The sequence below is a fragment of the Cyprinus carpio genome, chromosome B20 (assembly GCF_018340385.1).
Source record: "Cyprinus carpio isolate SPL01 chromosome B20, ASM1834038v1, whole genome shotgun sequence".
Taxonomy (NCBI): Eukaryota; Metazoa; Chordata; class Actinopteri; order Cypriniformes; family Cyprinidae; genus Cyprinus; species Cyprinus carpio.
In genome coordinates this window covers 27,566,260-27,590,452 of record NC_056616.1, presented here as the reverse complement: position 1 = coordinate 27,590,452, position 24,193 = coordinate 27,566,260, and the positions used below count along the sequence as shown (strand labels likewise).

Below are 24,193 nucleotides of genomic sequence, written 5' to 3'. Positions count from 1 at the left end.
GTAATTTTTGTTAAACTTTCAGCCTAATAAATTATTGTAGAGTTGTATAAGTTTGTAAAAACATAAACGATTTTGTAAAAGATTACAATTAAATAGACAAGCTTTTTCATTACTAAATTTCAGTATTTAAACATTTTAAAAACAAAATGAAAATAGAAATTATGGCCTACGTAAGTTACACCAGGAAGCATTTGAAACAAAAAAGCCTCACGTAGCAAATGCTGTATGTTAACAGTTTGAATTATGTGAACTCACTCCAGCAAAAATCATTACCATTCATTTCCATCATGCATCATAATTGGCTAAAGTTGATTCATTTTGAGATGCAAAAACCCTTCTAAAACCTGATCCCAAGTTGTTTTCGAATCAAATGGATGAGACAAGCTGTGAAAAGATAAAACTGGACTGACTGATTTTGCTGTTGCAATCCACCAGGAAATCAAGCTCCGAAACATCTCAAATATAATTGCGATATCAGCGATTCAAAAGGTTCCTGATGTCAGCTCTCTCGACGTGTGTAGACGGCAGCGTGAAAAACAAATAGCAGCGGCGTAAATCAATATCAGGGCTATCACATCAAAATGATTAATTAGCTTATTGAATGCAGCTCTGTAGGGGAGAGTAACAATTGCATGTTGTACAAAAAGTTGTACAAGCTTGTAATGTCAGATGGCAGTGATGAATGTGAGGGGGCGGGCTCTTCACCGCCACGCCCCCTCAGCTCAAGGCCAATAGGCAACTGAGTAAATGGAGCTCTACACCTGCAATCAGTCAATGCAACATTTTGTCACTGAAATAGTTTGAGGGTGGCATTTAGGACAGCACTAAACTTTGAGGTATGAGCAAAGCCAAAGCCGTTAAAAAACAAGTGCAGTTTTCACACATGATTTCCTCTGTGTTTTCCTACCACTTTCCTCACAGCGACTGCTTTCAGCATTATAACCGTTATTGCCATGCACTCCTTTCTCTTTGCCAGCGTCCACTTGGCAGCCGTGGCGCAGTGCTGACAGATTGGTAAGAAGAATTCTGGCATGTAGATGCATTTTGTTTTCTATTCCTGAAACAATAGAGAGAGAGCCATATGCTGTGCCGACACAGTCCTGCTGGAACAACAGTTATCCTGACTCCGTTTGCGTCCTCACACCGGGCAGATAGGCTATTCTCATACACTAATGCTTCTCCCATGCTTTGGGAGGCTATTCTTTCATTTTTATCTTTCAACATCAGCAATCTTGATACTAATGCAGCTTACTTGATACAGTACGCTATCAAAAAGACCATTTATACAATGAAATCAGTGTGTGAAAAAACTATATCTGAAACAAACAGATGCATTAGAAAACACTATTCTTTTAAAATACAAAAGAAATACCCACTGGGATCAAATAATGATAGCACTTGTTCATTTTCCAAGGTTCCTTAAAGATTAAAGTTAGTTAAAAATATTTTCATTACTTCAAATAAATTAAATTAAATTAAATTTTTTATTTTAATTTTTTATTTTTATATTAATTTTATATTAATATAACATTTATCATTATTTAGTTTAACCATGTATTAAAGTAATTTTTTTAATAGATTAACAAATAAAATAAAAATTATGAATACATTTATTTTATTTCAGCAAGTTGCCAAGGCAACATTTATTATTTAAATTAACTGAAATAAATTATTTTTATTTTGTTTTAAACTTAACATTAAAATAACTAATAATGAAATAAATTAACTAAAAAATATAATAATCATTTTTTTTATTTTATTTTTATCTCAACTAAATAAAATAAATGTTGCCAAGGCATCATTTATCATTTTATTTAATTTAGTTTGATGTATTAAAATAAAAAGTACTTAAAACTAATTAACTAAAGTAAAATAAAATGTTTTAAAAAATTATTTTATGTCAGCTACTTTCCAATGAAACAGTGGACATATGTATTAGTTTGACTTGATGTAAATAACAAAAAAAAAAAAAAAAATACATATCTATTTAATAATAATATTAAATTAATAAATAGACATACAAAACAAACAGAAATGACAAAAACACAACATAACTAAACTAAAATTAAAATAAAAACAGAAAATATAAATAAATTCAAAATATCTCCATGATACCAAACTAACACTGCCTCAGAGGTTTGGCTGGTATAGCAATTGAAATCTTTCTAAATTTATTAAAGTTAGACAAGGTGTATTTAATATTGGCTCTGATCAGTGGAGTGCAGTGTTCCGGAATTGCCATGATATGAATCAGGCTTAATAACGAACAGCAGAGCAAAACGCTGTCGCACAAACGTTTCTGTCAGGCAATCAGCATTACCTCGAGTAATTAATAACTGCCTGGCTGCATTAGTACAGGATACCACATTATGTCTCCGCCAGTAAAAAGTGATGCAGTTTTGACTAGAAAAGTGAGAGAGACTGATTTCCCGCCATACCACTCCTCCAGTTCTGCAGCGCCGTGGTTTAAATCCAATTTGAACGTGAGCATGAGGGTCACGACTGCTACAAGCTACACAAGAAGAGGTGAGAAGAGACGACGAGAAGGGAAGGAAATGAGAAAAGCAAGTTTCACTTTACCGAGGCTATTGTAAGATGACAGCTTCTGCGCTGTCGGACTGTAGAAGATGGAGCATCATTGTTTGGCCGAGCTCGTGGACCACAGGCCCCCTGACAGGCAGCTGCTCTTGATGCCCTCTCGTTACCCTGATAAAGCTCACGTTCCCTGCCCACTTTCTGTAGCGTGTGGACCTGTTTACCGAGGCTGCAGACACAACTCCTTGGTCACTGGAGTAGAACAAAGAGTCTGCGCCAATTTGGGCAGGAGCCGCCGACGGCTCCGCTCAGAGCGGCCTGCTTGAATAATGAGTTTTGTACGCAGCCTTCGCGTACAATATTCGCATGCTTCAAATACAGTTCAGCAAGGCTTGTCAGTTAAAATGCTGCATTATGGGTGGAAAAAGAGCTGCGAAAAAGTTATTATGACAAAACTTGACAGAATGACCACTAAGGATATTGGAAAGTCACCCATTAAACCCCAAATGTTACCATCTACCTACAACGCCCTAGTAATCACTCAGAATACCCTAGCAACATCTTAGAAGCACTCAGAACACCTTAGCAATCTAATCTAAAGCTTATTAATGTATATGTATGTATATTTATATACACACATTGATATATTAAATGGACATGAAATCTTGCTTTTTCATGGAAATATTGTATTTCAAATGACAAATATAGAGTTTAGAAGAATTATACAAAATTATTTGCTTGATCAACCACTCTGAATCATGCACTCTGTGTTAATATTTTATCTGTATCAAAAGTTATGAAAGCTCCTGGCGATTTCCAGCAAAAGCAAAGATTTTCATCCAAAATCATTTCTGGTCCTGTTTAGCCTGCAAAAAATGACTCATTCCATTAATGATCCTAAAGGAGATTATTAAAACAACCTGATTTCTGTATTAAAAGAGTGTGTAAGTCAGGGATCACACGTGATCTGTTATAAATAGACTGTGAGTTGGCATATTGTCTTTCTCAACTCAGAACATGACGCTTTTCCATTTCTATTCTTAGCCTGCTGAAAGTGTGCCAGAAAACATTGTGTCAAAGCTTGCTGCTTGGACACGAGACTCAACATGAACAATCAATTCGGAATATAAACCAGAGCATGATACCTGTAACCTGCACTTGCCATCCTAGACATGAAGAGAAAATGCTGAAAACTACGAAACGTATAATTACCACATCACATTAAGACAGGGGCTCATATGCCTGCCTATGTTTCATTTAGAACTATAACTAAACAAAGAAAGAGTATTTGTCCACATTTACTTAGTTCAGTCACTGCAAATGTGATGTTTTAAACTAATAAATTTATATGTAAAATCATTTGTAAATATTTATATATTATACTAAACTAAATACCAGTGGAGATTTCTAAGTTTTTACTTCAAGGAAAAACAATGTTGACAAAAAGTAAAATATGATGCATTGATGCTTTTATTAAGTAGAACTTTGTCTGTAATTGAACTATAAAAATATACCCAATAAAAGGATTTTATCAAGCACTCAAAGTGCAGGGCTCCTTTTTTTTTTTTAAAGAAAAACAGCAATCTACACAGCCTGACTGACATATTTTTCGGAATTAGAAACAGGGCTAGTAGTGTTGGAAAGTTTCTGCCAGGCAGTCCCAGCAGAGGTCACGCTCGAGACAGAAAGAGAAAATTTAAAATGGAGAAACATCAAAATAACCTTTTTCTGCCAGTCTCTCATCACAAATGTACGTTCCTATGGTCTTATCATCACATTGTGCCTTACAGATAACCTCACGTTATGTTTCCATTTGACAGTGTTTTGTATTAAACTGCACAGAAGCCTGGAGGAGCCGCCCTTACCTTGCCTGACTGCGCGAGTGTGGTGGGGTAGACCATGAACCGCAGGATGTATGGATGAAAGCACTGGAACACCGGGTGGTGTTGGCGTGGTAATCAGCCGCCAGGTATTTGCTGGTAAGGCCAATCCCACAGATGAAGCAGTGATAAGAACCTGGCCGAGATGGCCCCGCGTGAGGAAAGATCCTGTGAACGAAATCCAGGAGTCATTTGCATATCTCACAGATCCCAAGAAAAACTGTACTGTATGTGTGACCCTTAACCGTGACAGAAGGGTAACTCAAATTCCCTCTCACCCTCAGGCCAACCAAGATATAGATTAGTTGGGTTTTCTTTTCATTCAGAACAGATTTGGAGAAATTTAGCATTACGTCACTTGCTCACCAAAGGGATCCTCTGCAGTGAATGGGTGCCTGTCAGAATGAGAGTCTAAAACAGCTGATAAAATGTAATCCACACCACTTCCAGTGTATCAGTTAACATCTTGAAGTGAAAACTATGTGTAAGCAACAAATCTATTATTAAGTTGTTTTAACTTTAAAACATCAAAACCAGCCATAATAACACTTTTTCCAGTGAAAAAGTCCATCCCCTGTTCTCCTCTCACATCACAAATCCACCACATAGCTGTTTCCTGTTTTAGACTGAACGGAACTTTAATCTGTCTATTTCTTCTCCCCTGATTTCAGATGAGATTATTTTTTCACCAGAGAAAGCAATATTATGGATAGAGGACTCATATTTTAGGCTAGAAACATAGTTTGAAGTTAAAAAATATCTTACATGTTTTATAGTTTTTCACTTCACAAGACATTAACTGCGGGACGGGGAGTAATGTGGATTAGTGTGATGTTTTTATCAGCTGTTTGGACTCTCATTCTGACGTGGCATCCCATTCACTGCAGAGGATCCACTGGTGAGCAAAATCTGTTCTGATGAAGAAACAACTCATCTACATCTTTGGATGGCCTGGGGGGTTAGTACATTTTCAGCAAATATTAATTTCTGAATGAACTATTCCTTTAAAAGTAGGAGAGAAAGAAAAGGGACCCAAGGATAAAATCAAACAACCTTGGAGAAAAATGGGTTTGTAGAATAATGGTTCTTGATCGTTCTGTGCTCATAAAAAGTGTCTAATTTGTCGAAATGTTTTTGAATGAAATTGTGCTGTAAGAATTTAATTTGGATGTACACAACCTCTAATGGCCAACAGACAAATGATACAGAAAGTGTTTTCTTCTTTCTTCTTTCTTTTTATTTTTGCAAACTATACGTTTTTACAATTCCACTTTGTTTCATATACATCATAGTGTAGGTGTGCAAGTTGAGATAAAAATACTGTAACAAAAAAGTGTAAACAAGAGATGAAGGTGTGCTAATACTATGAGGACAACAATATGTTATGCTCTCTGTGAGAAGCTATCATAGCAAAGCCTCTACCAAGCAAAGAGAATACGCACAGTTTTCTATTGTTTAAATGCTTTCCAGTCAAATTCAACAACTTTTTTTTTTCAAGCGGGGAAAACATTTTTTTAAAACAAACAGATTGTATTCTTTACAGAGTGCTTCTTATGACTATGATTGTCTGTGCTGGGGAGAAAGGAATAATGAAAATAAAATTAGCAATGCCACTAAACCGTAACTACATTTTAAAAATATCTTTTTAATGTTTGCATAGAAAAAAAAGCAAAAAGTACTATGGTGTAAAAAAAGCGCATTTATTTGAGCACAAAAAGTCCAGCACAAAAGATAAAATTTTAAAAAATAAATAATTTGTTTTTTTACTGTTTTCGAAAAAATATTTTAATACATTTTAAAATGTATTTCTTAATTTCTGAAATGTAGTTATCTTAGCATATCAGTTAAGAATACTATTAAATTTAACATGGACAAGACCGCTACATACAGTTAAAATGTCTGTAAAAGTGTATGATTTTGAACAGTAAAAGTGTTTGAATTACCATATAATTTGTTTTTAAAATCTAACAAGAGTGTAAATATATATGTCATAAATTATATAATAAATATATCACCATTTTATTATACTATAGAAATGTTTTTATTTTTAGCCAAAATATTAACTTTTGATGTTCAAAATTATATGATGGATTAATTATAATAATAAAAAAATACTGTCCCTCTAAATAATGCAATTATCTGCTTTTTGTTAGTAGCTTGAAGTGTATCAAAATTTTTTTTCCCAAAAATGATTTAGAGATGGGCTGTACTTGAAATATTTAGTAGATTAGCTTTGCAAGTTTCAAAGTAACTTTCCAACACTGTTGACCTCCCATCAAGCAAGCCTTTCAAGAAGCTAGTTTCATCCTGATCCTTCCTCCGTTGGATTTAAGTGATGATAAAATCACACCAGCTGTCAATGGTGGATAAACAAACCAGCTCTCCTGAATTCATCAAGCCAATTTGTCAGATTTGGGCCATTTTCTGGGTCGTGCCAGATGGTTAGTTCCAGGGTGGTGTGGTTATGTGAGGAAACGACTAGTGAGAATCCCCTACGATTTTGTTAGGGAATGTTTAATTGTAGGTTGCAGTTATGTGTGTGTGGTCCTGTTGTGTGGTGTGTGTGTGTGTGTGTGTGTGTGTGTGTGTGTGTGTGTGTGGTGTCTGAGTGTGTTGACAGTCCAATTGGCCAGGATCAGAGAGCTCTGTAGGAGAACGCAGGAAATGGCAGGCGTGCAGGAACCGGGTGAGGGAAGAAACTGTCAATCAACTGAGCTTAAATGTAGGGGACTTGCCCTCTCTTCTTAAATAAACCCCATCCAGCTAATCCCCACGTGAACACAGCGCATACGAAAACAGCCAGTGCTCGCCGCACACACATGGTGGCACTACACACAGGTTATGTTCCAGAGACAACCACGCAGGAAGATGAAAGAGGAGCCGGCGTTATCAAAAAAACATGTGCTTGCTGACAATTGGTACAAACACGTCCAAGACAAGGTGGAAAATGAAAATGGGGCCAAAAAACACTAATGTGTTTTGTCCTACCTGTTCATTAAATTCCTCTTAGTGATGGTACAGACAGAGATAACAAAATGAATGTTACGCTTTTAGAGGGTAAACTGAAAAAGTTGGATTAGTGAAGCTACCCTAAAGGATTAAAGTTGCTATATTTACAAGAAATCAGTAAATGTTTGTAATGCACTTCAATGCTTATATATGTAAGTGTGTGTACATACACATACACACATATGTTTAGGATGTTAGTTTTTTACCTTAGACAAAACGTGCTATATATATCAGATATAGTAAAAATTACCAAAGGGACAAGAAGGTAAAGTTGTATCAAATGTATTGTTTTTGGCATTGACGTGTTTGAATCCCATTTAATTCTGTTAAATAATCCACAGTAAACAACACTGGAAATATTTGTTACATAATATATTGTTCATTATTCAAATGGTACAAAATATGAATATAAAAACTTTATTTAAACACTGAATTAAAAAAAAACAACAAAATATTTTTTTGCATTAATTTTACAATTATAATATATGGCAATGTACTGTAAACTACATTGTTTTTGAATATAAAATTTTAAGCAGACTTATTTTGCATTCATACTTTTTATACTTTTCTTTAACATTATTCCTAACTATTATAAAAATATAACAATGTTAAAATTGCATTTGCTTAAACTTTTGAAATAACAAAACTTTCATTTTAGATATTTGATTTATCAATCATGGATTCAAGCGGACTCAAAACTCACTCACTGGATTCAAAATGTAACCCTAGCAGTTTAAATGATTCATTGTGCATTATTAATTGAAAAAGATAATTATTCAACACAATTCATTCCATAATTCATTACAAGAATCACATCATAATAGTTCTTTGTTTCTTTAGCAGACGCCACTGTTTGTGCTGATGTTTGTGTTTGCGTTGCAGAAAAATAGTAGAACAGTGTGGTTTTGACTTTATGTTGCGGTGTCATGTATTTATTTACAGTACACATTCTTGTTCATCTTAATCACATTTAACGCAGGACTGGCAAGCTCATTACTCAGGTAAATTACCATTTCCGGCCTTTGGCCCTGCAGATTCAGTAGCGATGCAGAAAAAACGCTGTTAATGTTAATTAGAGTGTGCTTACAACACAAATGTTCCTCTACTCAGAGTAAAATTTAGAGCCAAGTACCAGGCATTAATGACAAACAACAACAGCTTTGAGACCTGGAAAAAAGGTTCTGACGCTTCGTTTTTTGGCCCATCACATTACCAAGCTGTCCTCATTACAAGACAAAAGTTTGTAGAATTGGTATCAATCAAACGACTCGGTTATTTGATTTCTTTTTTGTGTTTATTTCCACATTATGGTGTACACTTTACACAATAACTTGCAGGACCCTTTCCAAAATGGTGCATTTTTTTTTGATGAGGACATGCAGTTCTCGATGGCCTTTCCGTTTAAAGGGATAGTTCATTCAAAAAATTTACATTAACCTAATATTATTAATATCACCCTCAGGCTATCAAAGATGTAGATGAGTTTGTGTCCTTGTTTCTTTCTGTTGGGGAGAAAATTTAGCATTACATTACATTCACCTTGCTCACCAATGGATCCGGTGCAGGGAATGGGTGCCGTCAGATGCGAGATGATAACATAATCCCTCACAATAATCCACCAAGTAAGCCACACGACCTCAAGTCCCTCACTTAAAGCTGAAAACCTTCATCATTAACTTTAAAAACCCATTGTGTCCGATGAAATACGAAGTCCGTCTATCCACACATAGCATTTCTCCAGTGAAAAATCCCTCATGGCCTGACTCAGGAGAGAAATAGCACAGATCAAGACAAGGCACCATTTTACAAACCAAAACCATTCAAATAAATTCTAACCAGGAGATTGTGAATGTTTTAAACTCAGCTGTTTTGACTCTCATTCTTACGGCACCCATTCACGGCAGACGGATCCATTGGGTGAGCAAGTTTCTCCAAATTCTGGTTCTGATTGAAGAAACAAATGCAAAAATCTATTCGTGGTGGCCTGGCGGGTGAAATGCATTTTCAATCATATGTATTGGTTTTTTGGGGATCTTGTTCCTTTTTTAGTCTCTGTGAAACTGCATGAGATTGTAAGTGTTTATCATTTGGTTGTTTTATTTCACAAAGGATGCTCAACGCATTCACAAGTACCCCCCACCTTTGTGGCTGCTTACAAACACATCAACTCTCTATTTACAAGGAGAAATATTACAGAAATAATATCATTCTTAAAGCCGGATAATCACATCAAGGACAACAGGGACATGAGGAGGTTGTAAGTCTCACATGCAGTTCAAACAACAGACACTGAAGAAGAGGCAATCAAATAACTTTGAGGGTACCACCCACGGAGCATTTGTTACCACAGGCGGACTCTAGGATTTCCTTTTCAAGGGAGGGCTCACCTTTTAATCTGAGCATGATACTTTTTATGTTGGCTCCAAAGGAATATTTGTATGTGCTTTTAAAATGTGCGGGGGTCCACAAGTTCAACTCTTGCCTCCAGTGAAATCCTTTTTTTAAAAATAACTAAATACGTCTCGATAGCATCTGTTTTGCTGACACTCTTGGTAGCATCGTGCGCCTGTTTAGGGTTTGCATTTATCTAGTGCTTTCACTGGAAACGGAAAGCAATGGAATTGAGATGGATGAGAAACAGAAAAGTCCTTTTAATAATGCAAATAACTTCACAGAGCATTAACTCTGCAGCCGCTGTTTACAGCAAAACGTCCAATACAGGAGAATCAAAAAAAATCATTTTGTAGGGGGACCTGGCAGCTGAAGCCTAAATAGGGCCGGCCTGTTTGTTACCACTTCTTTGTCCGTGAAAATGTGAGGCAATACACAAGCTCGTTTATGAGACTGATATTAATGAATGTCCGATTGCTCTTCAGCTCTTCACCGTTTCTGACACTAATTGAGCGATGGCCAATTTCACGATAACAGTATCAAAGTGATGGAGCGAGTATTAGCTGACATCTCCGCATCTCTATCCCCCAGGGCGTTTTGTGGCCATTTTCTAATTTTCTCAAAGCGACTACAGGCTTTTGCTTGAGAACGTCCAGGTCTGCAGGCAACACTTTGAGCTCCACGACTGGTAATGGCACTCAGAAATGACAGCAATGATCAATCAATGCGTGACAATAATTGTGACTCGAGTTCTATTTTCCTTTTCGCCTTATAGCTTCTTACTGATCGAAAACTGAAAAAAATTAATAAAAATAACATAAAAATATTTGTTGACATTTTTGAGTGTTGATAATAGTGTTGAGACTTTTAATCATTTCTTGACATGTTTTCCTTCAAAATATTTAATTCTGACTGAAAACTAGTAATAATAAATCAAATTACATATAGACTTAAAATAGGTCGTATAACAAATAAGAAAAATAAAAATAAAGATAAAATACGACAAAATAAAAGATAAGACTTAGATAAAATAAGAATAATTTATAATAAATTAATTTTATTGACATAACTGTTGTTTTTGAAAACTATAACAGCAAAATAACCGCAACGATCAATTCATGTGACAATAACTTGATTTTTATACTTCAACATATTTCATACTGATTGAAAACTGTGGTTAAAAAATAATAAATAAAAATCATAAAAGCATAACATAAATAAAAAAAACGATAAAATAACATCAAATAAATTTTTGAGGTAAATATTTAAATTAATTAAATTAATATAATTATAAGATCATGTTAATATACGGTAAATAAATCAAATTAACAATAATAATAAATAAGAAGAAATAATTATTAAATTCAATGTTAAAGTAAAAAAATATTTTTTTTTTGTAATAAAAAAAAAAAACAATTAACACAAAACATGAAGTATATATATTTTTTTATTTTCTTGACATTGCTGGTCTTTCTTTCTGTGTGCTATAATGTGAATTCAGAGCATGACAGCAATGGTCACTCCCTCAACTAGCCAAGAACAGAATAAGGTGTGGTTCATAGTAAACTGATGCAAAGGTTACAAAAATAAACTCCATGCTTAACATTAAAGACTCCTTATACCGTCACATAAAAGTGTTTCAAAGTACTGCATGTACATGTAGCAAAGTATTTTCAGCATAAAATCATTTAAAATCTCTGGCCTTGTCAGACTTTTTTAGAACAGACCTATCCAATCATTGAAAGATTAAATACGTGAAAGTCATAACATGACTGAGAGCCTTGCTCGTATCTCAGAAAGGTCCAAAACCCACATGGCATGAGCTCACTTCACATCACCAACAGTAACCACAGGGTTCAAATTTGTTGGCATTTAGAATGAAACCAATTTGCCTTTTCTCTAAAGGCAAGTTGTACGTTTAAGATGAAATATGGTTCGTTTGTTTTTTTTTTTCCTTTTTGGTCTATGTAACATTGGCCCCAAGAAGGATTACCTACCTGGCCGAGATTTGAATAGAATTTTTGCTTTATAGCTCCTCGTAAAAAGCCTCTCTCTTTCATTATGGAGGAGAAACGAGTGACAATTCAAAAAGGGCAAAAAGAAAATGATATTAAGCTCATATACGCTTTAACCCTGTCCTTCACATGTACTGCTTTGCCTTCAGAAATATATAATGCAAGCAGACTGCCAGCTGCAAGCCGTCCCACACAATAAATGCTCAGATTGATTTTGGATGATTGTTTGGAATGTGATGACTGGTCACTCCAGTCCCTCTAGGAAACTCATATCTTAAACTCAGACTATTAAGGAGCCTGTGTGTTTGTACACTCTGCTTCACTGCAACCAGTGAAAGGATTCATGTTGTATTTGTTGATCTCTACTGTTCTTCTCAAGGACAGGGATGTGATGAGGACGAACAGGGGAGCAAAACAACAAGTAAACTATTTATCTGCTGATACAAACAGAAAAAGAGGTTAAGACACAACAGGCCTTGGCCACTGTTACAAAAGTGTCCTGTTGTGTTGCAACTCATTTGGCCATAAAAGACATTGTTTTGAGACGAGTGTGACAACAATGTACGTGCCTGTACTTTTCAGGGACAGGTTTTTCTGTTCAATAGACATTTATGAAAAAGTCAATCGGGGTTCTTATAATTCCTATAAATGAAAAGTATGGAATATTTTTGTGGACACCAGTGTACACTTTTTTCAGGACACTTTTAAATAAATGAATAAATGCAAAACAGCATTTAATTTGAAGCATAAAACTTTTATAGTCATTTTAAATGTCCTTTATGGGATTAATTTTAATGTGTCCTTGCTGAATAGAAGCATCAAGTTCTTTAATTTTTTTTTATATTTTTTAAATTATATTTATTTACATTTTATTAATTTGCACAAACCTACCCCCCCCCCCCCCCAAAAAAAAAAATAGAAAGAAAAGAAAAGAAGCATACATAATCCTAAAAATAAGCAGCAATGCCATAGAAGAACAGTTTTTTGGTTCCCCAATGCCCCTTCAGTGAACAGTTCTTCAAAATAACCTTTTTTTTTCCCTTAAAGTGGAGAACATTTTCAAATATAAAGAACTTTTCACTATAAAGAACTTTTGGTGTGGAAATATAAAGACTCCATGGATGTTCCAGATCTTCATGGAACCATATGCCAAAACACAACCTTTATTATTAAGCCTATACCATCTAACATTTGTGTGGTCACGCTTTAAATCAATTAGGGTGGGGATCACCATTTATGTATGCTAAAAGTAGTCTGTATGAGTGCATTCAAGTGGTCGACCGGTATTTGGCATTTTTTAAGTTTTTCTGTCTTGGCCGATGTGGTCGAGGCAGGACTTTATTTTTGACAGCGCTGAGAGCGGCAGCGCCTGAGTACACAGTGGCTCACATTCTCCCTCTTGTCTGCCGTCGTCCCCCCCCCCCCCGTTAACAGATCTTCAGTTCGGATAGAAGTCTGGTCTAATAGTCCGATAAACGGTTAAACAAAGGAATTAATGTATACAAAAGTATATAACATTGCTTTTATATTATTAGCATAGAAGGCAAACTTATAATACTTTCCTCGTTTGTCGTCAGCAATTAAGCAAATACGCATTTATATAATTACAAAAATCTTTGAATGACTAATGAACATTTAATTTCACAAAACCTTGCAAACTAAGTCGACTCCAGCTGTGAGATCTTGTGAAGTGTGCATTTTTATCCAGCATAATTGCTTGTTCTCTGCGTGAACGGTCGGGTCCGTGTGAATTGAATGCTTTTAAACTTTTAACTTGTTGATTTTTAATTATGCTACGGCTTTATCACATTGCCCACTGTAATATTCATGTCATTTTCAACTGTGTGCTGTGTATAAAAATTAGTGTTATCCGGGCTTTTTATTTGAAAAATATTATTCCCAATGCACACAGACTTCCCAGAATACTGAGTGCCCTGTTGGTTACAGTGTTTTCCTTTCCTTTTAAATTATATTTTGATTAAATATTATGTTAGTTGTGTGAAAAATACTTTTGTCATCTAAAGTGAGTAGTTTATTTTAACACATTTTATTTTTTAATCCATTGTCCAATGATTTCAAATTTCTTAATATTACTATTCAAATAAAATAAAAAATTATATCGGCTTCACATAACGGGCTATCGGCCCCCCTGCTTTCCAAGATATCATCATCGGCATTGGCTGTCAAAAAACCAATATCGGTCGACCCCTACTGCATTCTGAAGCTTTTGTGCGAGTAAAAAACTGAAATTAATTTTAGTTTGTTATTATGTGTTTTTTTGGTCCTGATTGATCAAAATGACTTACTAAGTCATGCACCACCAGTTCTTTTCTTTAAAGAGGCTATCCATACTCTTTCACAGTGCAGCGCCTATGAAGCAAACTAACCATTACTGACTAACTAATATTTACTGAAAGAGCCACAGACACATCCCTAATGGCCTGTCTCTATAAAGCCCACACAGTACCAATAAATAAGCACTGAAACAAGGCAGCTCTAACTTAAGATTTGGACAGAATTATTCCAGAGCCAGAAAAAACATCAGTTGCTACCAACTTCACAAGAGCCAGCAATGCGTTTTTTCATACTTTTAGCGCGCCTGTGAATTCCGAGTAATTGGAGGATTGTAGCACTAAAGTCTGTTATTTAAAAAAAAGATGACGGGGGTGTGTGTGGAGTATTAAACAACGTCAGATCAAACATACAAGAATCGATATAGAGCCTGGCAAGATGGAAATTTTATCAAAGAATATCTGATACTTGCTTTCCAAGCAGGCTTAGTAATCTATGGAACAAAATTGGGAGGTGAGAAACATATCTATCATCCAGCATTCTTGGTCCTCACCCCAGTGCTGGGAGGGAGGAAATGAATGAGGATTTCCACCTGAAATATGACTAGAATTGATTTTTAAACTGTGCATGGGGGGGTGCACCAAAACTAAAATTTTAATCATAGGTTTTTCCGAATAAAGACTGTTTTATTGCCAATTTTCTGACTTTTTGACAAAAAAATGACATTCAATTTTAGCCAATCTTTTATTTATGTCATAGGGAAATTTCACCCAAAAAATGAAAATTCTGTCCATCATTCATCCTCAAGTTGTTCATGAAGTTTCTTTTCTCCGTGTTGAACACAAACAAAATATTTTGAAAAAATGTGCGGCAGCCAAACAATTTCTGGTCCCCCATTGACTTCAATAGTACTTGTTCCCACACAGGCAATGGCCATTCATCAAAATATATTATTTTATATTCAACAGAGAAATAAGAAATGCATACAAGCTTGGAACAACTTGAGGATGAGTAAATGATGTTGGAACAACTTGAGTATTTATTCAGTTGACTAAATAAACCAAATAAAATGATTGCCAATTTATGTTTATGAATGAATTATAACAAAATTCTTTTGTCAGTATTCATTTTAGTTAAATTTTGTGGCTTAACACTTTTTGTGTTATATTTTTTTTGTATTATTGATATCTTATATTAAACTACTAAATAGATGTTGTATGTATGATTAAAATAATGTTGATTTAAAATAGAAAAAACTTTTGTTGCATTTTGGCAGTATTAGACTTTGTTAGTATATTTTTTATTTTATCTTTCACACAGCCTTCACCTAACCATTCACACCAATTCCTCAGACATACTTGAAAGCTCTAATTTCCAAATGTCTGGATCCAAATGATGGTTTAACTCAAACGGATGTCTTGTCAGATCAATAGACTTCATTTTACAACAAAGACTTACCAGCAAACTCCACTGAAACAACGGAGGGAAAAAAGCTTCAAAGTCAATCCGACAAAAGTGGTCTCTGTCTGGTAATCTATTCTGACAGACTCTTTGAAAGAGTAAAGTAAAATGCTACACACCTTATTTACGGCGCTACTCTGGGCTTCTGCTCTGCTAGAAAAGAAAGAATGGTTAAAGATTGATTTTTTTCTCACTTTGCAACTCCTCATCAGATCTACACACTCCATGCTAAACTTCGGAAGGTCCAATCAAACATCATTTTCTCCCAAATTACTCCAGTCCAGCTCAATACAGATCAGTGGGATGACCTAGACTCTCCTCAAACGGTAAATATACATCAAATGCTAATTTCATTTCCATTCAAGGCAACTCCTTGCCCCTTGAAATAAGACCCATGCTAGAGACAGAAAAGGAGAGTGAACCGGAGAACTACTCAAGCTTTTTTTCATATTCTCTCCTGCAAAGGCTCTCCAATATGCAGTGGTACACAAAGTGCCTGAAGTTCTACACCACATGACCAAAATTGAAACCCTTTATCATCATTAATCATTAAATTGTTTATCATCCTGTTTAATTACATCTGCTGCAAATAAATCTGATTACAGTAGTGAAATGGATTGTGAACACTGTTGATATCAAGGTGATGGCATCTAAACGGTCTCGTTTGATCAAACGGTACTTGATCCAAAAGGTTTAAGCACCATTGCCAATGAATTTCATGAGACTGTTTCCATGATATCATGTCACCATACCACAAACCACAAGAGAATCATCAAAACCCCTGGGAGTGCAGTAAACATGTTCCTGTTTGTCCCCTGTCATACACTTCTGGAGGTGCTCAGTTGTAGCCACACACATTAGAGAAGAGATATCTAATCGGGGAATTAAATAAACAATAGTTTTGACGCAAACTAGGTCATGTCCCACAGGAATGAGATCACTCTATTTCCGCATTTTGCACAGATAAAGGTTGTTGCCCTAAAACAAAACTGAGCTGGAATGATATATGGGCATAACAGGTAAATTTATTTACTAAATCTCTCTAAAAGGTTTGATCTCTCTGTGGCTAGGATTTTTTGCAGATATCAAATAGCCAATAAATATTTAGACTGAGGAGAGGTCCCATTGATTTAAAATAAATCCATTAAGATAAACAATTTGTAATCAAATTAAATGCATGATATACGGATTAAGTAATCAATTTAAATGTAATCATTTGCACATATTAATTTTTGCTGAAAAAAATGCCACAGAAATATTAAGATGGCCATTGGCCACTGTCATAAATAAATAGTTAGATTTTTAGTTAGTAAAATTGTGAAATATTATTACAATTTTTAATAACGGTTTTCTATTTGAGTTTATTTTAAAATGTAATTTATTCCTGGGATGCAAAGCTGAATTTTCAGCATCATTACTCTAGTCTTCATTGTCACTTGATCCATCAGAAATCACGATTTGGTGCTCAAAAAACAATTCTTATTATTATGCAATCTATCCTGCTTAATATTTTTGTGGACTAAATAGAAAATTCACATTTTTTTTTTGTAACAATGTCAAAAGCATTTTTACTGCCATGTGTGATCAATTTGAAAAGCATCTTGGGGAATAAAAGTATACATTTCTTTTTTATTTTTATGCAAATTTTATTACATAGAATTTACAAACGTTAATCAAAATACTGTATCAAACATCACATTTTGTTGTCCTCTGAATTGGAATTTGCATAGCAAAAAAATAATGTTAATACACACTGTCTAGTGCAATGCACCTTTAGATAAGCACAAACTACAAACCACATTATGTCATTTTTTTTCTGCTCCATAGGCACTGTATTGCATTAATTTTCCTTGTCCTTAAGCAGATGCTAGACCACCTACTGTAGTGCAAGTGTTCATTAAAGCATACCACCGAAATCTTAATATCCTGCCATGGAGACGACACCGTGTAATATACAATGCCTCAAGATGCAATTAAGGATCTATTTGGCTGGGTTTAGAGGCCTGCTCAAAATTTCTTGAGTGTGTTTCACATGATATTTTTCACCACCCTCCAAGAAGGCGCATGAAAACTAGCAACAGACTCCCTGTGGGGTCTCGGTAAACCCCCGACTTGCCCCGCTTCGCTATATGTATCAGAGAGCCCATGCTTCATTTAACTAACTCGCAGAGGGATTAGGGAGAGCACAAAAAGTGAATTCTTTTCTCAAAGGAAGGGAAGTTCTTTCATCTAGGAGTCGTCTTGCTGTGCTGGGGTGGGATCGGTCTCACAGAAGAGGGATTTACTCAAGGGTTCAGTCACTGTTGAGGTAAAGCGACCACCACTTTGATTACAACGTTGAAAAAAATCTGGAATGATACGCTTTCTCAACCTGGAACATCAAATCAGTTTTCTTCAAAGGGACATTCCTGCTGAACAGATTAAAATGATTTGATTCTCTTTGAAACGGATAGTTCAGATTCTGATAATCTATGAAAGCTGATTGAATGAGACATCTTTAGTTTGGGGTCAGTATGATTTTTAAACGCTTATGAAAGTGAACAGAGACTACATTTATTTGATCAATAAAAAACAAATATTATGTGTAAAAACAGTTTTCACTTTGAATATATTTAAAAAAATGTAATTTATTCCTATGAATGCAAGCTGAAATTTCAGCATCATTTATACAGTCTTCAATGTCACATGATCCTTCAGAAATCATTCTGATATACTGATTTGTTGCTCAAGAAATATTTCTTATTATTAAAAAATGTCCAAATAAAACAGCATTTATTTGAAATTAGGGCTGTCAGTTGATTAAAATTTTAATCTAATTAATTACATGGTGTTTCAATTAATTAATCAAATTAAATCACAAAAATATTTTTTTTTATTTCATATGATATAAATATATAAGACAAAAAAATTTTTTGCACCCAATATCTTGAATTTTAGAGCATAACTACATTTATGGAGTTGCTGTCCTGCATCATATTTGTGAACAGTCAATTATATGAAATGTAAGATGATGTACAGGTCTGGGGTCAGTGCGTTAACTTTGTTAAAATAGGGTTATTATTTTTTCATAACTAATTAATTAAGTTAACGCATTAAAGACAGCCCTATTTTAAATAGCAATCTTTAAATCTTTTAAATTTTGTAACATTATAAATGTCTTAAAGGGATAGTTCACCCCAAAAATGAAAAATTTGATGTTTATCTGCTTACCCCCAGGGCATCCAAGATGTAGGTGACTTTGTTTCTTCAGTAGAACACAAATGAAGATTTTTAACACAAACCGTTGCAGTCTTTCAGTCATATAATGTAAGTGGATGGGAATCATGGCTTTGAGAGTCAAAAAACATACACAAACAAAACCAAATTAAACCCTGCAGCTCGTGACAATACATTGCTGTGTAAAGACACAAAACAATCGGTCTGTGCAAGAAACTTAAAAGTATTTATATAGTTTTTTACCTCTGATTTTCAACGAAATGTCCAAACTGTCCTGAGTGTGTCCTGAGCACGTTCTCAACAGCCGAGCCGGCGCTGCCACCTTCTTCTTGCTTTATGGAAGATCGCAGACTTATAAGTGCATTGCTGCCACCTATCTCTCAAATGGACCATTGACACTCCTAATTGAGAATGTAGATATAGTGTCAATGGTCAACTTTTAGAGATAGGTGGAAGTAATGCACTTATAAGTCTGCGATCCACTGTAGAAGAAGACGCGTCAGATGCCGGCTGTTAAGAACGTGCTCAGGATGCACTCAGGACAGTTCGGACATTGTGGTGAATGAGAGGTAAAAAAAACTATATAAATACTGTTCAGTTTCTTGCACAGACCTTTCTCGCATTTGTTTTTGTTTGTGTATGTTTTTATGACTCTCAAAGCCATCATTCCCATCTACTTACATTACATGACTGAACGGTTTGTTTTAAAAATCTTCGTTTGTGTTCTGCTGAAGAAACAAAGTCACTTACATCTTGGATGCCTTGGAGGCAGATAAACATTAAAAAAAAATATTTTTGGGTGAACTATCCCTTTGAAAGTCTCACTTTTGATCAATTTAATGCATCCTTTCTGAAGACAATTATTATTAATAAAAAAATAAAAATAAAAATAAAAACATACCCATGACCCCAAAATCTTGAACAATGGTACACCTGTGATCGTATAACACAAATTCACCAGTTGTGTTAATGAACTATTAATTGGAAGAAAAACTGTTTATTGTGATTATTTTTATTGACAAATTCAAAATAAAATTTTATTGATAATTGTCTTCAATAAATTTTGTTTTTATAGAACCTTTGGTTAGATATCATGGCACTGTTGCCAACATTTCATAAAAGTTATCCATACTCATGCACTATATTTCATTTTCTGAACCCATTTGATATACAGTATGATGACAAACCAGACATTTATATCAGTTTTCACTAAAAATACCAACAGTATAGGCACTGTATTTAATGTCAGATCTGTTTTCAAGCAGAAAGAAGGGTGAACATTCATATGGACTACTCTGAGATTTCTTTCATAGTCATTGTTTGTACTTTTTGACAATATGGTGACTATGACTATATGAAAACCCCATCACATAGAAAAGAGATGTGAAATTATTTTTGAAAAAGCTCACATTGGGTTTTGTTTCATTGTTTTTTTGGGTGAATTATCCCTTAAACTCTGTTCTGAACTACTACCACTTGATGGTAGGTATTCAAATCATATGCAAATGAAGAAATTAATCACACTTGTTACAGGTTAAAGGTCCAGTGCCAGATGGTTGGTTGACATTACATGCTTTTTTTTATGTTTCCAGGGTGCCATACACACTTCATGGGATATAAACCTACAAATATATATTGTTACAAGTCACACAGGTCAGAGTTTATGAAAAATATCATCATAAAGTCAAACTGGACTTTTTGTTCCTCTACATTCTGCTAATATCGACTTTTCACAATCCAGTCAATTCTAATTGAACATCCTGTTTCACTCAGTAAAGCAGCACTTTAGAGGAAGTAGTAAAATGATTTGTGATTGCAACTTAAAGTGTGTTAAAAATCAAAATGCTTTTATTGTGAGAATGTGTATGTTTTTTTTATAGTGTGTTATTTTTGTGTGCTACAGGAAGCTGTGAGTACAGATTTGAGATTTTTGTGCTGAAGCAGTATTTTCTCAAACCAGGTAATATCTCTCAAGGACATTAGAAGGTCAAGAGACTCAATATTTGAGCAATATTATAAGATACTATTCATACAGAAAAGCAATAACACTGCTAGATATATTTCTGTTAGGGTTCAGATAAGCCTGCTTGAGTGAAACCAAAAATATTTGTAAATATAAAAAATATAAAGCTTCAGTGACAAAAATATTTAACACAAAAGCAAAAATTTTAATAATATGCCTATATGCATTTTCATAAGGAACCCCACACTGAGATTATACTGGAATACAATTAGTAGATTTGAATAGAATTTTAAATAGAGATTAACCCTTTTAAAGGCAGTCAGTGTTACTGACCTTTGCAAACCATTTTATTTCCAACAAGATCCCAAAAAAGACATTGCTTAATTTTTTCCAGTGTATACGAATTGGAACAGTTCATAAAAGCACCCAAAACTAATTTAAGTTAGATAAAACAATAACAGCATTATCCAATACAACTAAAACAGGTTAATAAAATCTTATACTGATGTTACACACTGCACAATAGTGCATATGTCGCTTCCGACAAAAGAAACCTGACCATTCCCTCCCGAAAATCACTTTCCCCACATTTCAGAAAGCCGCAGACAACATGGCCTGTGTTCAGTTGGCATGCTGGGTAGCAGAGAGCCATTGTGAGATCCAACTATGCTGCCAGAAAACAACTCAATGGTCACTTCACTCAGTACAGAGCTGTAGTCATGAAATAAATCATCCTTCATATACTGCAGCACACAAATAACCACTGTCTCCATGCACAGGGTCATTACTCAAGCTGAGCGGATGCTTTCACATCAGTTTCTGGAAAAATACACGCATCTCTCTCCCATTTTGTAGTTCTTCTAGAGCAAAAGTGCCAATCGATCAGCATAAGGTGAAGAAGTTCTCACATTTTTAATCAGTCACTGGTTTCCAATTTTCATACTTAAAGTATGTACTTCACCCTAAAAAGACAGTATGTAATTTCAAGCACTTGTACTTGTAGTAACACCACGACTGTATTGAGACATATTAGACAGATCTCTCTGTTATGTGTTGGCCTCTGCACATTAGTTTTAGTAACTAGTTTAAAAATTACCTTTTATTCAACAACATTAAAAGGGTCATGAACTGCCTCTGTTTTTTTTATGTTGTACTGCTCTATGAGGTCCACTTATAGGGCCCTATCATACACCTGGCGCAATGCGGTGCCAGGCATGACGCAAGTGTTTTTTGCTAATTTCAGCCCGATGCCGTTTTCATTTTCACATCCTGCGCCACATTGTTTAAATAAATGCATTTGCACCCATTTGTGCACTCATTGGCATGCTGGTCTGAAAACGAGGTGTGTTCAGGTACATAGTTGACGCGTTGCTACTTTGAGGCAACTGAAATAGACTGTGCCATTGACCAACTAAAACCTGGTCTAAAGCCAATGTCATTTAAAGAAGGCGTTAGCAATATGTGCCTATAGGCGGGTCCACAACGTGCGTACACTCTGCTTATTACTCACACAGGGACACGCAGAAGCACACAAACATGCCAAATATTAAAATTTAAAGGATTACAATGTAAAATATTATTATTGTGTAGTAATTATACTGTAATTATACTGTTACTCACACTTTTGTTTTGCGACATTACTGTTGATCGGATCCAATATAGTCGGCACAGCATTGTCTTTTAGTTTCAATCTTTTTGAAAATCCAGTGTTGAACTAGGCCTGAATTTGTAAACGAATCCGCAGTAAAATTAAGTTAACAAAAGACAGAGTTCATACTGATGCAGTTTGCTCTTGCGTCTTCTGTCTTGCGTCTTTTGCAGCATCTCGCACATGAATGCTGCATTTTTAAATTAACACAGTGCCAAGTTAAAAAATGTTACATTTTTACATGCAGCACCATTTATTGATGTCTGTTCCAAAACAGTGGACCAATCAGAAGACCCCAGAGGAGGGGCAAGCATTGCAAGCTTTTATTTACAGTAGCAAGCTGGCAAGGCAACTGTTTTCTTTTACAACAGTATGGTGGAGGAAGCACTGCACTTAAAAAAAAAAAAAAAAAAAAAAAAAAAAAAAAAAAAAACCTTCCTGAGTCCTGCGTCTTTAGTTTTTAGATGCAAAGCATTCTGTGTGAATAGCCCCTAATATGGTCAAACTTATGTTTTTTTGAAGAAGAAAAAATATATAATTACCATAATATTTAAAGAGAAAGCAAAATAACATTCCTAGAAGTCCCTGTGTGACAGATGATTATACTTCAAGTTTTTTTCCTTGTTATTTCTGTCATCTTTAATATACATTAGGGTGTTTTGTATAAAATTTTCTGTTATTTACTTAGTGTTTATTGCATTATTTTAGTGTTGTGTACTATCTATACACTGGAAATGTTGTTTTTCAGTAAATTATAAAGTAAAAAGCTGATTTTTGTAGTTCAAGTAGCTTGTTTGTAAACATTATATCACTTAATGACATTTATGGCAAAAAGTTGTAATCTATATAGGCACAAATATGGCACCTTATAACACCGGAAACATTGTCACAGCATTTTTTATGGTGTATTTCCACAGTAATTTTTTACGTTCAATTTAACTGGTTATTTTTACAGTGTACAAGTGAATAAAAGACATAATAAAACCTTAAGCAACTTCCAAAGCAAAAGAGGTTATTGGTAATATTTGCCTAAACATGATGCATAAATGCATGTTTTGAAAATTCATTAGAATTCTCTTCATGCACTTCTGACATAATATTTTCCTATGATTTAAGATCCTAATCTTGTATAGTATTTAGTACAGATTTTCTGCAAATTGGGATGCAGTCGCTGTTCCAAAGAAGACAGACATTGGCAGGCACTCTTATAACAAAAGTTAAATCATAATGAGCTTCATACCAGCCTGATGGGAAAAAGATGGTTAAAGCAAGAGACTTGAAGTATAATGGTATTCCGCAGTGCTTCATCAAACTTAATTAGGGGTCTAAAAGACAGAAAAAACTTGGCTGTGAACCAAGATGAGGTGTCATGACCAAAAGCAGAAGGCAGAAGACAAGCACATAAAACTTTTATCCAACCATTAACGCACGTCCTGCAGAGACGCCTGTCAAATGGCACAAAAAATGAGTAGTGATCACAGCTATGTTGTCAATCAGAGACCTTCAGCTAGCAGCAAGACTACTTAATTGGTACCATCACATGGCATACTGATGAATACAAGTGACATCGTACAACTAGTAATTGTTGTGTAATGCAGGTTCATCAAGTTCAAACTTGCAATTTAGCTGACACTTTCATCAACTTTCAGTTCACAAACTGCAGGAACAAAACTTCTGAAGTAACTTCACAAGGCTTGTTATTTTGTATGGAAGCCTGTTTCCACCATGGAATAAAAAAAACATTTATTTATGCAACTTTTAATCTCACAATTCTGACTTTTTA

The 24,193-nt window shown here is 34.8% G+C and overlaps 1 protein-coding gene across 1 annotated transcript in view; it reads right to left on the bottom strand.

Moving 5' to 3' along the window:
- Positions 1-24,193, bottom strand: part of LOC122140978 (solute carrier family 35 member F2-like) — an 81,647-nt gene that overhangs the window by 37,248 nt on the left and 20,206 nt on the right. The window contains exons 2-3 of the mRNA XM_042746548.1: positions 19,701-19,732; positions 4,401-4,583 (exon numbers count right to left, since the gene is read on the bottom strand). Coding sequence (XP_042602482.1) covers positions 4,401-4,583; positions 19,701-19,732 — 215 coding nt within the window. The remainder of the gene's footprint in view (positions 1-4,400; positions 4,584-19,700; positions 19,733-24,193) is intronic.